Source organism: Zootoca vivipara, chromosome 9 (assembly GCF_965207765.1).
Source record: "Zootoca vivipara chromosome 9, rZooViv2.hap1.1, whole genome shotgun sequence".
In the NCBI taxonomy this organism is placed as follows: Eukaryota; Metazoa; Chordata; class Lepidosauria; order Squamata; family Lacertidae; genus Zootoca; species Zootoca vivipara.
Genome location: NC_142592.1, coordinates 56,610,409 through 56,626,578, shown reverse-complemented (window position 1 = coordinate 56,626,578; position 16,170 = coordinate 56,610,409). Strand labels below are relative to the sequence as shown.

The window sequence follows — 16,170 nt, the reverse complement described above, 5'->3', positions numbered from 1 at the left end:
TTGTTAAGCGAGGCACCACTGTATGCTAAATTGCCAACCATGAAGCATAGCTCTCGAGACTTGTTCTCATATTTATCATCTTTGTGGTCACACATCAGATAAGTGGAGGGAGTGTAAATCCATCTTTGTATGAAGGCTGACAATGTGTAGCTCAGGCACCCCCAAACTTTGGCCCTCCAGATGTTTTGGACTACAATCCCCATCTTTCCCAACCACTGGTCCTGTTAGCTAGGGATCATGGGAGTTGTAGGCCAAAACATCTGGAGGGCCGCAGTTTGGGGATGCCTGGTGTAGCTCCATTACAACTTCCAAGTAGGGATATAATTCATCAAAGCGTGCATATCTTTGAAATGTAATGTGGTTTCATGGACTTAACTATTGCCAATAACTCGCCCCAAAAGGAGCTTACAATTGTGCAGGTCCACTTTGTGTGGTAAGGGTCCTGATTTTTGCCACACATCAACATCACCTTTGAAAAAGAGAATTTGTGCTGGAGCTGCTATGGGCATCCAATAAGCACAACATTTTCTGCTGAAAATGCAAATTATTTTAATGGAAACACAGAGTTGGGAGTGCAGCACTGGATTCAGGGTGGTGCAGGCAGTTCCTCTGCAAAATGGGCACTAAATTGAGAATGTCCATTCAAGGGGTTGCCAAATTTTTGCCTCACACAGGGCGTCATATTGCAAAAGATTACCAAATTCTGCCCCTGTTGGAGTGAGCCTGGTAGGTTGTCTAGTCAAACGCTCCTCAATGCAGGAACTACAGAGCTAGAGCATCTCCAAGAGATGACTGTTGTTGAGCCTCTTGGAAAACTTCCAGCAACTTCCACTCCAGGCAGATGTTCCCCTGTCAAACTCCCTTACAGTCAAGAAATTTCTATTGGTGTTCAACCAAAATCTGCCCTCGAGACCATCACATCTGGTCTGGCCCTCTGAGGTAGCAAATAACAAGTCTGCCCTCTTATCCATGACAGACTTTCAGGTATTTGACTAGCCAGTGTTATGCCCTTTCTGTGGTCTTGATTTGTTGTCTCCAGGCTAAACCCACAAAGTTTCTCCAACCTTTCCTCATCAGACTTGTTTCCCACACCACTGACCATCTTTATATTACCCTCCTCCTCATCTTTCTTAAAAGTGTGGCACCCATAATTGGACGCAGAAGGCCTTAGGTTTGCAACAGGGCAAACATAAAATGGAACTGTTAATTCCGATGACTTGTAAATGATGGTATCATTAGAACAGCCTAAAATCACATTAATTCAGCTGCATCACACTCTTGCCTCATGTTCACCTTGTGATCAGCTAGATTTCTCTCATGTACTGCGACCAAGTTCTGGATCTTCCATCTTATAACCATGCATTTAAGGCAAATTATGACATCTGCCTCTAGCGAATTTCATTAGGTTAGTTTTGGCTCTTGTTTTCCATCCGATCAATGTCGTTTTGAATTTTATCGCTGACTTCTCAGGGCAGTTGAAATTTCCCATTGCTACTGATTCTCACTTCCCTGAAACATCTATAATTTGTTTTATAAATGCATCATCTACATAGAAGTTAAGACTAGAAATGGCTACTAATCATGATTGTTTTACTACTTCCCCATATCAATACGACTCTGAATATCAGCTGCTGGGGAACACAAGTGTTGCACCCATCTTCTTGTGGGCTTCCTAGAAGCATCTGCTTTGCTACTATGGCAACAGGATATTGGACTACATAGGCTTTTGGTCTGATCCAGGAAGGTTCTTGTTATTTTCTTGAGTTAACAGGTCCAGCTGGCATATAAGATGCCTATATACTTCTTGGTAGATGGTTCCCATGCACCACCACTGTCTCTTCTTGTGGCCAAGTCATCTGGAATGGACCCAGAAGAATGGTGGGGAGGCACTAGCTGGGGAACCCCCATGGGACAAAAGGCTCAGAGCCTGGGGATTGGTGGTGGGATGGCAATGAGTGGTCAGAGGGAGAAACCTGGGAGGAGGAAGTGTTTGGAAGCTGAAGAGGTAACAGGGCTTAGTGAGCAGGGAGAGTCTGTGGCAGACAGAAGTCCAGGAGCTGGAACTGAAGCAAGAGAGGAGGGCAGTCGAGGCAGAGATGAGCCAGGCTGCCAAAGAAGCCAAGGCGTCTCCCTCTCCTGCTGCAACAATCTATAAGACACTATTAACAAAGCAGCAACTGAAAAATAAGCTGAACATCGGAATTACAGCAAACGTCATATGGTTAACAAATCCATACAGCAATCAGTACTCAAACAATATTAGCAACATTAATAATAGAGCAGCTAAAAATAATAGAGCTGCTAAAAGCTATTTATTCCAGTAAGATTTTTACACAGGATGGCTCTGTGTCCTCCTACTCTTCACCAGCAAAGAATAGTTATCACACCAGAGAAGAATAGCTTAATATTCAGGCCTCAGCTATCCAACTTCACCTCAGCTTTCTCCAGTATTTGCCTCACATCTATCAGCAACCAACTTCCCATATTGATTATTATTATTTTAACCTCCACTCTTGGTTACCTGCCTTTTCTCCCCCAAAGGGAGTTTCCAGACCAATCAAAATAAATTTACCTGATCTATAAATATTAAACACAATCTTTCTCTCTCTCTTTCCCCTCTTTCAGAACCTGTTATGAAGCAACTGCTCAATGGGCTCAAAACATAGTAGCAACTGCCAAGGTCTCAAAACCTTGAGAGTCACACTCTGGCTTCAAAACGAGGTCACAGAAAAAGCTTCCAAAGGACAAAAGATAAATAGGGAGTCATATACACAACATTTCTCTACATAATTATCAATTGATGTAACCTTGCCACCAGCCAAAGAAAGCTTTTCTGCTTCATTAAGAGTCTAGACCAGGCATCCCCAAACTGCGGCCCTCCAGATGTTTTGGCCTACAACTCCCATGATCCCTAGCTAACAGGACCAGTGGTCGGGGAAAATGGGAATTGTAGTCCAAAACATCTGGAGGGCCGAAGTTTGGGGAAGCCTGGTCTAGACTCTTTCAAAAGGAAAGAAGGGTCCTTATGGCAGTAAAAGTTGCAAGGAGCTAAAGAAATTCTTGCTCTGTTATTCCTTTTCAATTGTCACTCAAAATCGTCACTCAAAATTTCTGAGCATGCTCAGTCCTGGGTGTTATTTGGTGTGGGTTTTTCAAATACCTCAAACACTTCAATCTGCAGAACTGGCTCTGTAATAGGTGCCACATAATATACATTCTGCATTTGTAAGAAATCTTTTTTTCTTTATTTTTAGTGTGGTAGCACTCAAACTTTGGAACTCCCTGCCTATTGTCACCAGACAAGTGCTTTTACTGTACTGTTTTTGGTGTCTGCTGAAAACAGTTTTGTTTTGGGAAGCCTACCCAGACATACAGAATGTCAACATGTGCTTTAATTTGGGTTTTAGCTTAGTGTTTTATTTATTTTTGAATGTTTTAAATGGTTGTTTTATTCTTTTTGTAAACTGCTTTGAGGTTTAATCAAGCGGTAGATAAATCTTGTGAAAGAAATCATAAAAATGTAACTCTGCAAACCTTGGGGTTCCACCAAGTATGCTGATAATTCCCTTTGGTTCCCCAGTGGCCCATTTTGGGCAACAGACCTGCTCACCCTCCAATTGAGTTTGCTGTTACAATAATAATAATAATAATAATAATAATAATAATAATAATAATAATAATAATAATAATAATAATTTATTTATACCCCGCCCATCTGGCCGGGTTCCCCCAGCCACTCTGGGCGGCTTCCAACAAAACATTAAAATACAGAAACCAAACATTAAAAGCTTCCCTAAACAGGGCTGCCTGTTTAGAAGGAATGATATACCCAGATATGCATTGCTTCATTCATGTAATATATATGAAACCAAGCACCATTGATTAAAATATGGTAACAAACTCTGTAGGTAAATTGGTTTGGGGGACATTTAATTTAGCAATTGTTACAGCTCTCCCATTATAGCTATAACCATACTATAGACATGGCTGCAGGCTGAAAAAAAGTGGATTGTCTAAGGCCATGGATAAGTCTTGATGGATTTCTAACCCCGCTGAGGACACCAATCAAAGCCCAAGAAAACCATAACAATTCACGATATGCCTTTGAACAAAGCATCAGAAAAGGGCCTGTTTGCTTTCCATTAGCCTCTGCTTACCAAGCAGGGAGGTCACATTCCCCAGTGCTTTGACGGTATCTTGAAAGGCCTTATTGTAAAGGAGTGAGAGTTACATTGCTGTGGAAACTATAACTCAGTAAGTTTCCTTTCTATCAGCATTCCAGCTGATAAGTGCTTCCCTCCTAGATGCAAGACCCATCGAGCGAGTTCACCATAGAGCCTACCAGGGCCAGCACATCCATGAGGCGGACTGAGGCAAGTAGAAGCCAAATGGTGATTCTCAGTACAGTGGTACCTCTACTTACGAATGACTCGACTTACAAATGTTTCTACTTACGAATGGAGCTCCGTCCGCCATCTTGGATGCTGTTTAGATAGGATTTTTTCTACTTACAAATTTTTAGATAGGGTTGCTTCGACTTACGAATGTTTTCTCCCAATGCATGTCCTATGGGATTCGACTGACACATTTTTTCGACTTATGAATGTGCGTTCGGAACGCATTAAATTCATAAGTAGAGGTACCACTGTATACTTCACAAAGTAGAGTTCCCAGGATTCTTGCAGTGGGGGGCCTTTCATGTGCTTTAAATATGCTGTAACTGTATTGTGTTAGCCACAAGAGACGGTGACCCCTGAGCACTAAGCTTCTAATTATTTCAGTACAATTTGGATCACTTTTGGATTCAGTTTTTAATTTAATATTGGACCTCACCCTCTGCCATCAAAATACTTCCTTGATCTCTATCAGAATGCCTTTCTGTCACTACATGTTTCACACACACACACACACAGAGAGAGAGAGAGAGAGAGAGAGAGAGAGAGAGAGAGAGAGAGAGAGAGAGAGAGAGAGAGAGAGAGTGTCTTGCTGCATCTTGGCAACTAACAGATATATTGCCAGCTTTAATGGACTAGAAGCCACTTCATCAAGCATGTGAAGTCTTATCCCCAACTGTATATCACTTGGACAATAGGCATACACACTTGGGTATTGGATGGAGGGGGAACCTACCTTTGTACATAGTAGGGCCAAATGGCCATGGAACAGTTTGTGACAGTTCTATGCGCAGCTCCAATGAATACAAGATAAGCACCACAGTGCCCATTCATTCATAGTGAAATTAATCAGTGATAAGCATCTTCCCCTTGCTGAATAACTTGAACCTGCCAAATCTACTCAGCTAAGAAAATGAGGACAAAGCAATACAGGCATCCAGATTATTATTATTTTTTAAAATCCAGCTTTAGGTTCGGTCCAAGTATCCAAGTATTAGTTGCCATGTCAATTTCTCCATGAGGGTGACCTGCCACACTTGTTCACGGCTGCTTTAGCAGATTGCGGTCCTCGACACAGAGGGTGTTTAAGAATGACCGGGTTGTGTGGGGAGACTCCACTTGTAACATCTGAAGAGTTGCTTGCATTAGCCAACTGGATATACCCCTTAATAAGAAATAAAGTCTTTACACAAAATGGTGTAAAATAATTCAAAAGGCAACGAAAATAGTAGATTTAGTGAAATGATCAAAATATAGATACAGTTTTGAAAAGAAATGTGTACAATAAAATTACATGCCGGGGTAAGCTTGGGTAAACAAAAATAAACGTTTTGTTTTACCAGGCATCGAAAACAGTAAAACCAAGGTGCCTGCCCTAAACTGTACACTTTACATAGATTGTGCACATTCTGAAAAACTGTGCATGTGTACAGCTCAATAATTCGTACACCGGTTGTTCATGTGATGTGAACACCCATGATTGATTGGCTGAGGTACATAACATAATAAGAATATTTATGTATTTGCTTGTATACTAATTATTTAAAAAAATCCTTCCAGCAGCACCTTAGAGTCCAACTAAGTTTGTCATTGGTATGAGCTTTTGTGTGCATGGTAACTGAAGAAGTGTGCATGCACACGAAAGCTCATACCAATAACAAACTTAGTTGGTCTCTAAGGTGCTGCTGGAAGGAATTTTTTTTTTTTTGTTTCGACTACGTCAGACCAACACGGCTGGCTACCTACCTGTAATTAGTACTAATTATTAGTTACAGCTACCATCCCTCCTTTCCTCAGAGAAACTCAAAATGGTGTACATGGTTCTCCCGCTTTTCTTCCTCACAACATCCCTGTGAGGTAGATTTTTCTAATCCTAACTCTGCGAGAGGAGGGGAGAATTAAGGGCAGATCCTGTGGCTGGTTCTTTAGCCCTTGCTTGCTTCAATTCATAACCCCCCCCCTTTTTAAAGTTGCTTACATGGCTACAACAGGGCAGCAAAACTGAGGTTGAGCTATGTATGTTTATTTTATTTTAATTTTTTTAAAAAAAGGAATCCCAAAGCACAAATGCTCTGAGCCTCAGACTAAACACAGCCTGCTAGAGACAGGTATCAAAAATGGAGAGAGAAAGAGCCTTTCAATTCTCACCTATTTTGGAAGTATTCTGCTTAATTTGATGTCTCTGCTTCAGCAAGAAGTTGGGCCAGCCTCGTGTACAGCCAAAAGCAGTACAGTAAGCAGCTCTTTATTTAACAGCTGTCCTTGCTTGCCCTCAACTTTCTGGAAGCTTACCCCTCACAATTGAAATTTTCCACTCTGCAGCGAGAGGGTGTGCTGTCCTCTTCTAGGGAGGAATTATTCAGTATGCAAAGATGATGTATGGAAGGGATGAGCAATGCATAACAATTATTATTATTATTGCTTCTTGCTGGGATCCCCATCAAATAAGGGTGGAAGCTATGCTAATTGGGGGACTTCAGAATGCTAACAGCAGAGGGTTCTGCAAAGAGTTAACATATGAATATATTGTTAACCTCTATCTCTGCGCTATGTGAGATCGCAGGGTTTGTGTTTCCTGTAGGACAATAAGGCACAGTGGGATCTGTGGTGCCTTTAGGATATATGGTTCATTTACACATATATACAACCTGAAGCCTAGAGGGAGAGGAACTCAGAGCATCGCCTCCCAAGTGGCGCTCTGCCCTGTTGGACGTCATGGATAATTTCAGCCACAAAAGTTGGTGAGTGGGAAGCATCCACAAGCAGTGGTTTCGAACAAGCACTGGTCACGTTGTGACTGCTTGATAGGGGCTTGGTAGCGCTCGTCACATGGAGACTTGGTCATCATGTGGGGTCTCTGAGCATGTGAAAAGATGAGCATTTCTGTGGTCCTAGTTCCGTCTGTTTCTCAGCAGTATGGAAGCTGGCTCATCATGTGACTGAAAGTACTATATGAGACACAGTTCCCTGTCTACTGTGTGGCATTGGAAGCCACAGAGGTGTAAGTCCACTATAGACAGAAAATGTATATAAAAAAAGAAAATATGAAACATATTGCATACAAACATGTCATACAAACAGAATGTAGTGTGGCAATATGAAAATCTTCCATCCAGACAAGGTGTGCAAGTACTATCACATTGTGATCCTAAGCATGTTTACTCAGAAGTAAGCCCTTCACAGGTGGCGCTGTGGGTTAAACCACTGAGCCTAGGGCTTGCCGATCAGAAGGTCGGCAGTTCTAATCCCCACGACGGGGTGAGCTCCCGTTGCTCAGTCCCAGCTCCTGCCAACCTAGCAGTTCGAAAGCACGTCAAAGTGCAAGCAGATAAATAGGTACCGCTACAGCGGGAAGGTAAACGGCGTTTCCATGTGCTGCTCTGGTTCGCCAGAAGCGGCTTAGTCATGCTGGCCACATGACCTGGAAGCTGTATGCCGGCTCCCTCGGCCAATAATGCGAGATGAGCGCCGCAACCCCAGAGTCGGTCATGACTGGACCTAATGGTCAGGGGTCCCTTTACCTTTTTAAGCCCCACTAAAGTCAGGAAGTTTACTTCATAGTAAGTGTGCTTTGATTTCCAGCCCCAAATTCCACATGTTCAGTTCCCCTGGCTTTGAAAGTGAGAAGAGGGCTCCCGCTCTAGGGCAGGGGTGGGGAGAATTGGCCCTCCAGATGTTGTTTGACTCCAACAGCCATCATCCCTAACCACTGGCCGTGCTGGCTGGGCCTGATGGGAGTTGGAGTCGCACAGCACCTGGGAGACCACAGTTTCCCCATATCCTGCTATAGCAGGACATTTGAATGCAGGCTGATGGTGTGGAGCAGGCACCCCCAAACTTCGGCCCTCCAGATGTTTTGGACTTCAATTCCCATCTTCCCCGACCACTGGTCCTGTTAGCTAGGGATCATGGGAATTGTAGGCCAAAACATCTGGAGGGCCGAAGTTTGGGGGTGCCTGGTGTGGAGTATGTTTTGTTGCCTTCATGAGATCATAAGGATTGGGTGCCACATTTTCTTCTGGCAGGGTGCTTATTTCTTTAACTAAAGCATAGCAGGTGGGAATTCATCAGGTAAAGCTAACATTGCATTTTCATGCTCAGAAGTTTCATTCATTAAAATGCTGTTTGTCCTGAAGCTGTCAAAAGCAGAGGATCCTGTCCAAAATATATATAAAAAGTTACTCCTAGTTATTAAAGCTTTATTACCAATTTACATAATTTCTGTTTGAAAAGGCCAAATATATACTGTGATTTTCGATGATCCCTCAGGATAGGTTAGGAAAGCAATAACACAAACTAGGAACAGCAGGGACTAGCACCATAATAACCCACAATGGAGAATTACGGTAAATCTACCTGTGAAAAGGTATTTCTCTCTCTCTCTCTTCTTTGTTTTTGTTTAGAGTTGTTAGTTTGTTTTTATTATACCGTATTATGAAATGTCTTAATAAAATCTTGTTTTAAAAAGAGAGAGAGAGTGAGAGAGAATTAAATCTGAGTGAGAGAGCTTTGCTACTAATAGAGCAGTGGCAAAACAGAGCACAGGTGAGAAGCAATGTCATTCTCACCCTCTCTCAGGGTTCATGATTTGACATATTCCACCTGTCCTATTCCTAACTGATTGGGGGAAAGAAAGCTACTATTTTCATTGGTTCTCTGAAGATCATTCATGACCTTACCCTGACCCCAGGACATCATCACAGTTATTTAAAAGGGGAAATGTATGGGTGACTAGTGTGTTCTTCTGGTGGTTTTCCCTTACAGGTAAGAGGGTTAGTAAAAAGGGTTTGGGATTGTGATAGGTGTGCATAGTGCATTGTTCTGAAAGTGTGTCCCATTTGCTTTCTATCTGTGAAGGTGTTTGTTGCCAGGCTCTGTATGGCAGTTGATCTTTTTGGCTTATTTGTGGGGGAAGGAAAGGAAATATAAGTAAGCTGAGAGCAGCAGCTTCTGCTTTCAGATAACCATATCTGTATATTGCTCTACAGATGCAAAGCAAGAAAGCCAGGCCTTCTTTCCAACTGGCAGTCTTTAGCAATGAGAACTTAAACAGAAATTTAGGAAATGGCAAATATGTCTTAATAAGTGGTTATGTTGCAACACTTCCTTGTGCTAATGTGGTCCTTTATTCAAAAATAGATCTTGCTGAGTTAATTGGAGCTTGGTGATAATATCTTAGTATGGTCACTTAGCCCTACAGTCTGCTTGGCATGCACAAGATCCCAGGTTTGAACCTCAGAAGTTCCAAGCAGGAAGAGCAGAGACATCTGGTCAGTGTACCACTGGGCCTCCTGTGTGAATCAGTGTGCCTGTTCCTGCAAGGCACAAATGAAAGATGTCAGTAAAAATCCCCTCAAAAGATCTTCAGTATAAAGCTGTTTGTTACTTCTGAGTAGTTCCTCTTTGCAATGGGTCAGTCTCTTTTACATCAAATACGGCCTCTTAAACATGCCCACTTTTCATTTGGTGCTAGAATTGGCCGATACAGATCATTTTGTGATTCTGTCTCTTCTGCTGTTTTAGGTGCAGCAGCCATTTTGTGTTATGCCACACCTTTGCAGCAGCCATTTTGCGTTATGCCCCCATAAGTAGCCATTTTGTGATTGGGGACCATGGCACGTTCTCAAAGTTCCAGGTGTACCCAAGGCCCCAAAAAGGTTGGTGACCCCAGGTGTAGACACTATTAAGTGAGATGGACCAGTGTTCCAAGTTGCACAGACCTATTCCCATTTGGGGAATAGTCCTCTCCACTTAAGAGAGAACTGGGGGTGTCATCTTTTTCAGCGTTGTAGTCATGGGTTTAGTGAGCTGCTAGCTACAAACACTTCTGTTTTAAGAGCTTCACTTAAGTTCTTGGAGACAAGAGCCAAAACATGATAGCCTTCCTAAGTAAAATGAGAGTGATTTGTCTTGTTCAGTACTTGTTAGGTCAATGCAACTCTTCTGTGGCCAATAAACTCCTTTTATTAAACCTCCTTTTCCAGCTCGTGCTAGTTGCAGTGCCAAGTTATGTCTTCCAACGGCCAAGCAAATGTGTCTTCCCATGACGAGGTCCAGGAGGCATCTGCACAGGAAGAGGTGAGTTCAGAAAATGGGCTGTGAACAAGTCTATGCAATGAACAGCCTCCCAAATGCATTATTACGGGTTGTTTTGTACAAAGTGTTTTAAATGACACGTGTCGGTTAGTCCTAGCTCAAATTGGTTTTGCAGGGCTACGCAGGTTGTACGTACCACACTCTGACGAAATATTTCCTCCCTGTGCAGAATGTCTTGAGAAGAGTAGCCGGCATGCCATTGGTTAGCTCTGCCTATGACATGGCTGCGAACGCCTACAACTCTACCAAGGGCAGCCACCCCTATGTGAAGTCCTTCTGTGATGCTGCTGAGAAGGGCATGAAGACCCTGAAAGAAGTGGTGGTTGGCACTGCACATCCTATCCTGACTAAACTTGAACCCCAGAGTAAGTCAAGGGCAGACTTCTAACAGGGTAGGCGAAACACCAGGGACAAAAATGCCTATTGATGCAATGTCCATGGAGTAACTTCCTGCTTAATAAGTGGAGGTGGTTTGCATGTTCAGATTATATCGTGAGATGGTTGCATGCATAGGTGTCCACAGGAATTTTTCCAAGGGAGCAAAGTAAATGCTTTAAAATAAAATGAAATTTGAGAACTGGTCTACCATTTCTAGCAACTGAGTAATGGTGAAATTCAGGTAGTTTGTGTCCTTGATACATCCTTCTGTGCTACTGGACTGGTAACTTTGCCCCTGTAGGGCATGTATGAATGTGTAGCATCACGGAAAGCTCTTAGCTGTGCTTGAAAACTGGTGACATTGCCCTGGTTCCTGCACCCGCCTTCTCTACTCATGCCAGTTGCATTCATGGCAGCTCCCCATCCCTGGGGTGAGGCTTTCAAATTGCCCTTACAAATCTAGAAAGGTATTAGAATAATGCCACTCTCTTAAAGCTGCGACTCTCTTAAAGCTGCGACTCTCTTAAAGCTGCAAAAGGTGTGTTTGTAGATGGGAAAGCTAAAGCTTGTGAAAATGAAGACTTGGAAATACATTGAGATTCTCATATTGGCGTAGTAGAAAGCAATAAGATAGCAATCTTCTGTCTTTGCAGTTGCAGCAGCAAATGTGTATGCTTCCCGGGGCTTGGATGCCCTGGAGGAGAAGCTGCCAATTCTTCAGATGTCAGCTGACAAGGTAAGCTGTGGTGCAGCTAGGTTGGGACCTTAGGAGCCAAAGTCCAGGGAGGCAGAGATCAGGGGCATCAACTGACCACTGAGTGGCAGATGATGTCAGGCCTGTTTGCCATTGGCCCTTATTGGCACCTGGGCATCCTCTCTTCTTATTTCAAGAACATTTTCTGGTCAAGTAACATGTCAGCCCAAGTATGCACATGATTTCGTGTGCCTGCTCTTACTATTTTCACTTTAAATAAATATTATCCTTCCATACAAGATAATGGCATGGTTCTGTTACATTGCCGGCGAGTATTTGTATGGAAACGAAGTGTGGTTTTCTGCTGCCTCACAGGTTGCTTCCGACACCAAGGAGATGGTGTCGTCCACAGTTGCAAGCGCTAAGGACGCCATTGCCGGCAAGCTGTCTGGAGTTGTAGGCATGACGAAAGAAGCTGTGCAGGATGGCATGGAGGCAACCAAGTCTGCTATTGGCCAGAGTCTGACCACTGTTATGGAATCCAGAATGGGCCAGATAGCTGTCAGTGGTGCTGAGGCAATGCTTGGCAGATCTGAAGACCTGATAGACGAATATCTCCCCATAACAGATGAAGAACTGGGTATGTAACTTAAAAAGCAATGACCTCTTTCCTAAAACTTTTTTAAAGTCAAGAAGGAGAAGCAGAGTTCAATGCCAGATAGGTAAATATATTGCCAGAGGTTTTAAAAAGCCATTCCAAACAAAAATGTTTTCATTACCTGCCTAAAATACTAGAGAAGGGACTAGTCTTGCCGCCTTGGGAGGGGGGGGTGTTACCACAGATAAGGCCCTGTTTCATGTTCAATCAAACTACTTTTGTTGGTAGGGCACTAACAAGGCCTCTGAAGATCTCAGCCCACAGACAGGTATATACAGAAGGAAACAGTCTCTCAGATATCTGTTCAATGGGTCAGTGTGTCCGGCAGTTCGCAAGAAGGATGGTGGTTCGAACCCACCCAGGGACACCTGTCAGCAGGATTATTGCATTGCTGGGGGTTGGACTAGATGACCCTTGGGGGATCCCTTCCAACTCTACAATTTGATTCTATGAACTAGTTAGGAATCTGTTTCAGTGCATAACGGTAATGGGCTGCAATCCCCTTGACTCTTTCAAGGAGCAGGGCATTGGTGCAACGGCTTGTGTTTGGGGTGAGGGAAGGAGAGCAGCAGGGTTGCTTTTCAATCTCTCCCCATCTGACTTCCGTTTGGATAGGAAACCTCAAATGTAAAAGCCCGCAAGACATTGTGGAGTTATCTGGGGAGTACTGTGTTTTTCATACCTACATCCTTGGGACCCACGTTGTACAAATCTACAGCTGCATGCCTTGCACTGAACAATAGAAACTGTGCTATGAAAGATGCAGCTTTCCACTAGGCACCGAAATACGGTATTGTATGCTAGAGCGATTGGAAAGCACACTTTGTGCACCAGTCCTTGCCTTCCAATGTGAACTTGGCAAGCAATACACCAGGCATGCCAAAAGGCCCCGGATTCCCTGCCCTGTTGCCCCTTCAAATGGGCAGTGAAACTTTCCCTTCCCTACACGTGATTCTACTAAAGGAGCATAATGCATCAAGGCTGCCCCCTGCTGAATCCACTGTGGTCCTCTCTTCCTTAGCTGAGATTGAAGCAGTGGCAAAGGATGGCAGTGTGGTGGTTCCTGTGCAGCAGCGTGAGCGGCAGGAATACCTGGTGCGCTTGGGCTGCCTTTCAAGCAGACTCCGCCAAAGGGCCTACTTGCATGCTGTGGCAAAGATCAGACGAGCCAGGCAAAGGATCCACGAGTCTCTCTCCCAACTTCAGCAGATAATTCACATGGTATGAGCTTGGTCTCGCCTTTTGGGATCCCCCTTTTAAGGCTACCCTGTGCCACTGCAAATCGCCCTTTGAATTACAGAAAAGCACCTGAGCAATCAAATATTTTAAAGCCGCCATTTCAGAGTCCACATTTTCTTTGAATGGAATGGAATTTGACCTTGATCTGACTCCCAAGGGGAACCTTGCTTAGTTTATGGTAGGGGGGGCATTTGGCCCTCTAGATGTTGCTGAACTACAACTCCTGTCATGGCTATTGGCCATGACTTGGTGGGGCTGGTGGGAATTGTAGTTCAGCAAGCATCTGGGAAGCTAGAGGTTTTCCACACCTGCACCATATGAACTTTGAAGCTTATATGCAAGGGATGCATAGTCCAGGTTATGTGATACTGGACCCTTTCAGAGTTTCCCAAATGCAAATTTGTGGCAAGCTCTTATATGGGGCTTAAGGCGTGGGTGTGGGAAACCTGTAGCCCCTCCAGTGGTTTCTTAGACTACACCTCCCATCATTCCTGACTAGGCTAAGCCCATAATTCATGGGTTCCCCATCCCTGAGCTGAGGAATGCTCCATTAGCTATGTGTACACACACACACACCCCTCTTTAGAAATCTTAAAGGGCCCTTGAAGATATGAAGCTTAGAGTGATGTTTCCATCTGATGCCTTTTGATATTCTTCTGACTTGGATAACTTATCCAGAAAAGATGGGTGACAAATTGCAAGGCAGAACAGGGATGGGGAACCTCTGGCCCTCCAGATGTTCAGCTCTCTTCAGCCCCAGCCAGCATGGCCAACAGCAGGGCCGTCTCAAGCCGGTCGGGCGCCCTGGCGCGGAGATTGCTCCAGCACCCCCACCCTAGTGGGCGGGCGCAGCGCGGCTTTGCCGTGCAGTACTCTCCTGCCGACAGTCAAGGACAAGTTGAGATGTGCTCCAGCAACACCTGGAGAGCCACAGTTTCCCCATTCATCATAGAGGGAGTTCCATAGATGGTATTGCTTCAACCTTGTTCCGACATACTAAGGTAAACCTATCCTGGGGAAAGTAGACATGTTACATAATCTAGCATATTGTCACCAGCATAGTAGGAGGCAATATCCCCAAATTTCAACCACTTACCGTTTGTTTCTATAAGCAAAAAAATGGGGGGCCAAAAAACCACAAATCTCACGAGCTCTATTTTTCCTATTTTGGCTTGGACAAAAAATATCCAATAGTAACATAACTGGCTTTTTTAAAGTGCCATGTAGCTTTTTGAACCAGAGGCCCAAGGAAGCCATTCCTGACACCACACAGAGAGATTTGTCTGGGGGGGGGGGGCGGAGGACACACTTTACTGAGCTTATTTGAATTTGGCCATGTTGACAACTTAGTTCCTGTTTAAAGTTAAACCAGTGTGTCTTGTTCCCCTCCAGATTGAATACATGAAACAAGGTGTGGGACAGACCTTTCATGAGGGTGAAAGGAAGCTTAGCCAGATGTTGATCGAATGGAACAAGGCAAACCCAGAAGCAAAGGATAGCAAAGACATGACACAGCTAGAGGTATGTCTTTGCAATGGTGCTTTTGCCTCTGTCCCTGTTCGGAAATACGGGTTGTCAGTAATGGCTTGCTTGTCTCAACAGGTAGAAAGCCAAACCCTGACCATGTTTCAGTACCTGATCCATCACCTGCAGACCGTTAGCCAAACCCTGGTGTCCAGCATCCAAGGATTCCCTTCTAGCCTGGAGGATAAGGTGCAGACAGTCAGCCAAAGCACTGGAGAACTTCATGCCGCCGCTTCCACGGTCAGATCCTTCCAGGACCTCCCCGGCAGCCTCCTAGCCCAGAGCTGCCAGACAGTGCAGAAATCGCGAGAATACATGGATGAGCTGCTGGAATATGTCACTCACAACACCCCTCTCTCCTGGCTGGTGGGGCCTTTCGTGCTGTCTGGCAAGCTGCCTGCTGAAGTTTCAGAACCAGCAGATTAAGGCAAGACCCCTTGAAACAACCCTGCTATTCGCTCCTTTTGCTCTAGATGTCAGCACTGTATTTTGATAACTTCGTGGCAGGTGAGCCCTGTACAGTGTAGAAGATGAGCGTCTTTGTGCCAGCTGAACTCTCAGAATTGTAAATATCCAAAACAGTCACTTTATTTATTTAATATTTCAAAATGTTGTAGAGCAAAGCTGCTAATATTGAAGTGGTGGTAATTAAATAACGGTCAAAACTGGTATAGTTGGGAATCCTGTTGCCGCTGCCCCAAAGGAACAACAACACATGACTTGTAGTTGTCAAATCCTGTGAATTGTCTTGCTTTTGGGGGGAAAGTGTTTATAAGAAGGCCAAATAAACACTACTGCATTCCAACACCAGACTCCAGTGTCTCTCTGGCTGCTGCGGACAAAACAAAGCCCATATTTGTTTGCCAAGTGCTGTTGTAAGGTGCTCTGGAAACTGGGACATAATAAAACAAACGAGAGGGGTCTCTTCTAAAAGATTAGCGGCATGGCCTTTTGTAGAATCCTGGTAGCCAGCTTGTGGCCTACAGGCAATAGACAGCCTCCCATACTCCCCGCCCTACCCCCAACAGGGAGCCCTACTGCAGGCGGAGAGCAAAAATTGACGGGCAAGTAGGCATTCCTCAACATTCATAGGCTAGTCACAGCAAGAGGCAGAGTCACACTTTGGAACATTAAGCTGCCACTGCTCTGTTTGCACTTGTTCAGGAGTGCCTAGGGCTGCATTTAAT

At 44.2% G+C, this 16,170-nt stretch overlaps 1 protein-coding gene across 1 annotated transcript; it reads left to right on the top strand.

Annotated features, from left to right (window-relative positions):
- Positions 1–10,364: 10,364 nt before the first annotated feature.
- LOC118091182 (perilipin-3-like) lies at positions 10,365–15,409 on the top strand. Its single transcript, XM_060279427.2, has 7 exons — positions 10,365–10,472; positions 10,660–10,855; positions 11,522–11,604; positions 11,938–12,202; positions 13,242–13,441; positions 14,852–14,980; positions 15,062–15,409. Exons 1-7 carry the CDS (start codon positions 10,404–10,406, stop codon positions 15,407–15,409), a joined length of 1,290 nt encoding a protein of 429 aa, XP_060135410.2. The 5' UTR covers positions 10,365–10,403.
- Positions 15,410–16,170: the final 761 nt, after the last annotated feature.

Coding starts and splice junctions, on each gene's coding strand:
- LOC118091182 (XM_060279427.2), top strand. CDS start 10,404: ATGTCTTCCAACGGCCAAGCAAATGTGTCTTCCCATGACGAGGTCCAG. Junction 12,203..13,241: donor CATAACAGATGAAGAACTGG/GTATGTAACTTA, acceptor TCTCTTCCTTAG/CTGAGATTGAAGCAGTGGCA. Junction 13,442..14,851: donor TTCAGCAGATAATTCACATG/GTATGAGCTTGG, acceptor GTTCCCCTCCAG/ATTGAATACATGAAACAAGG.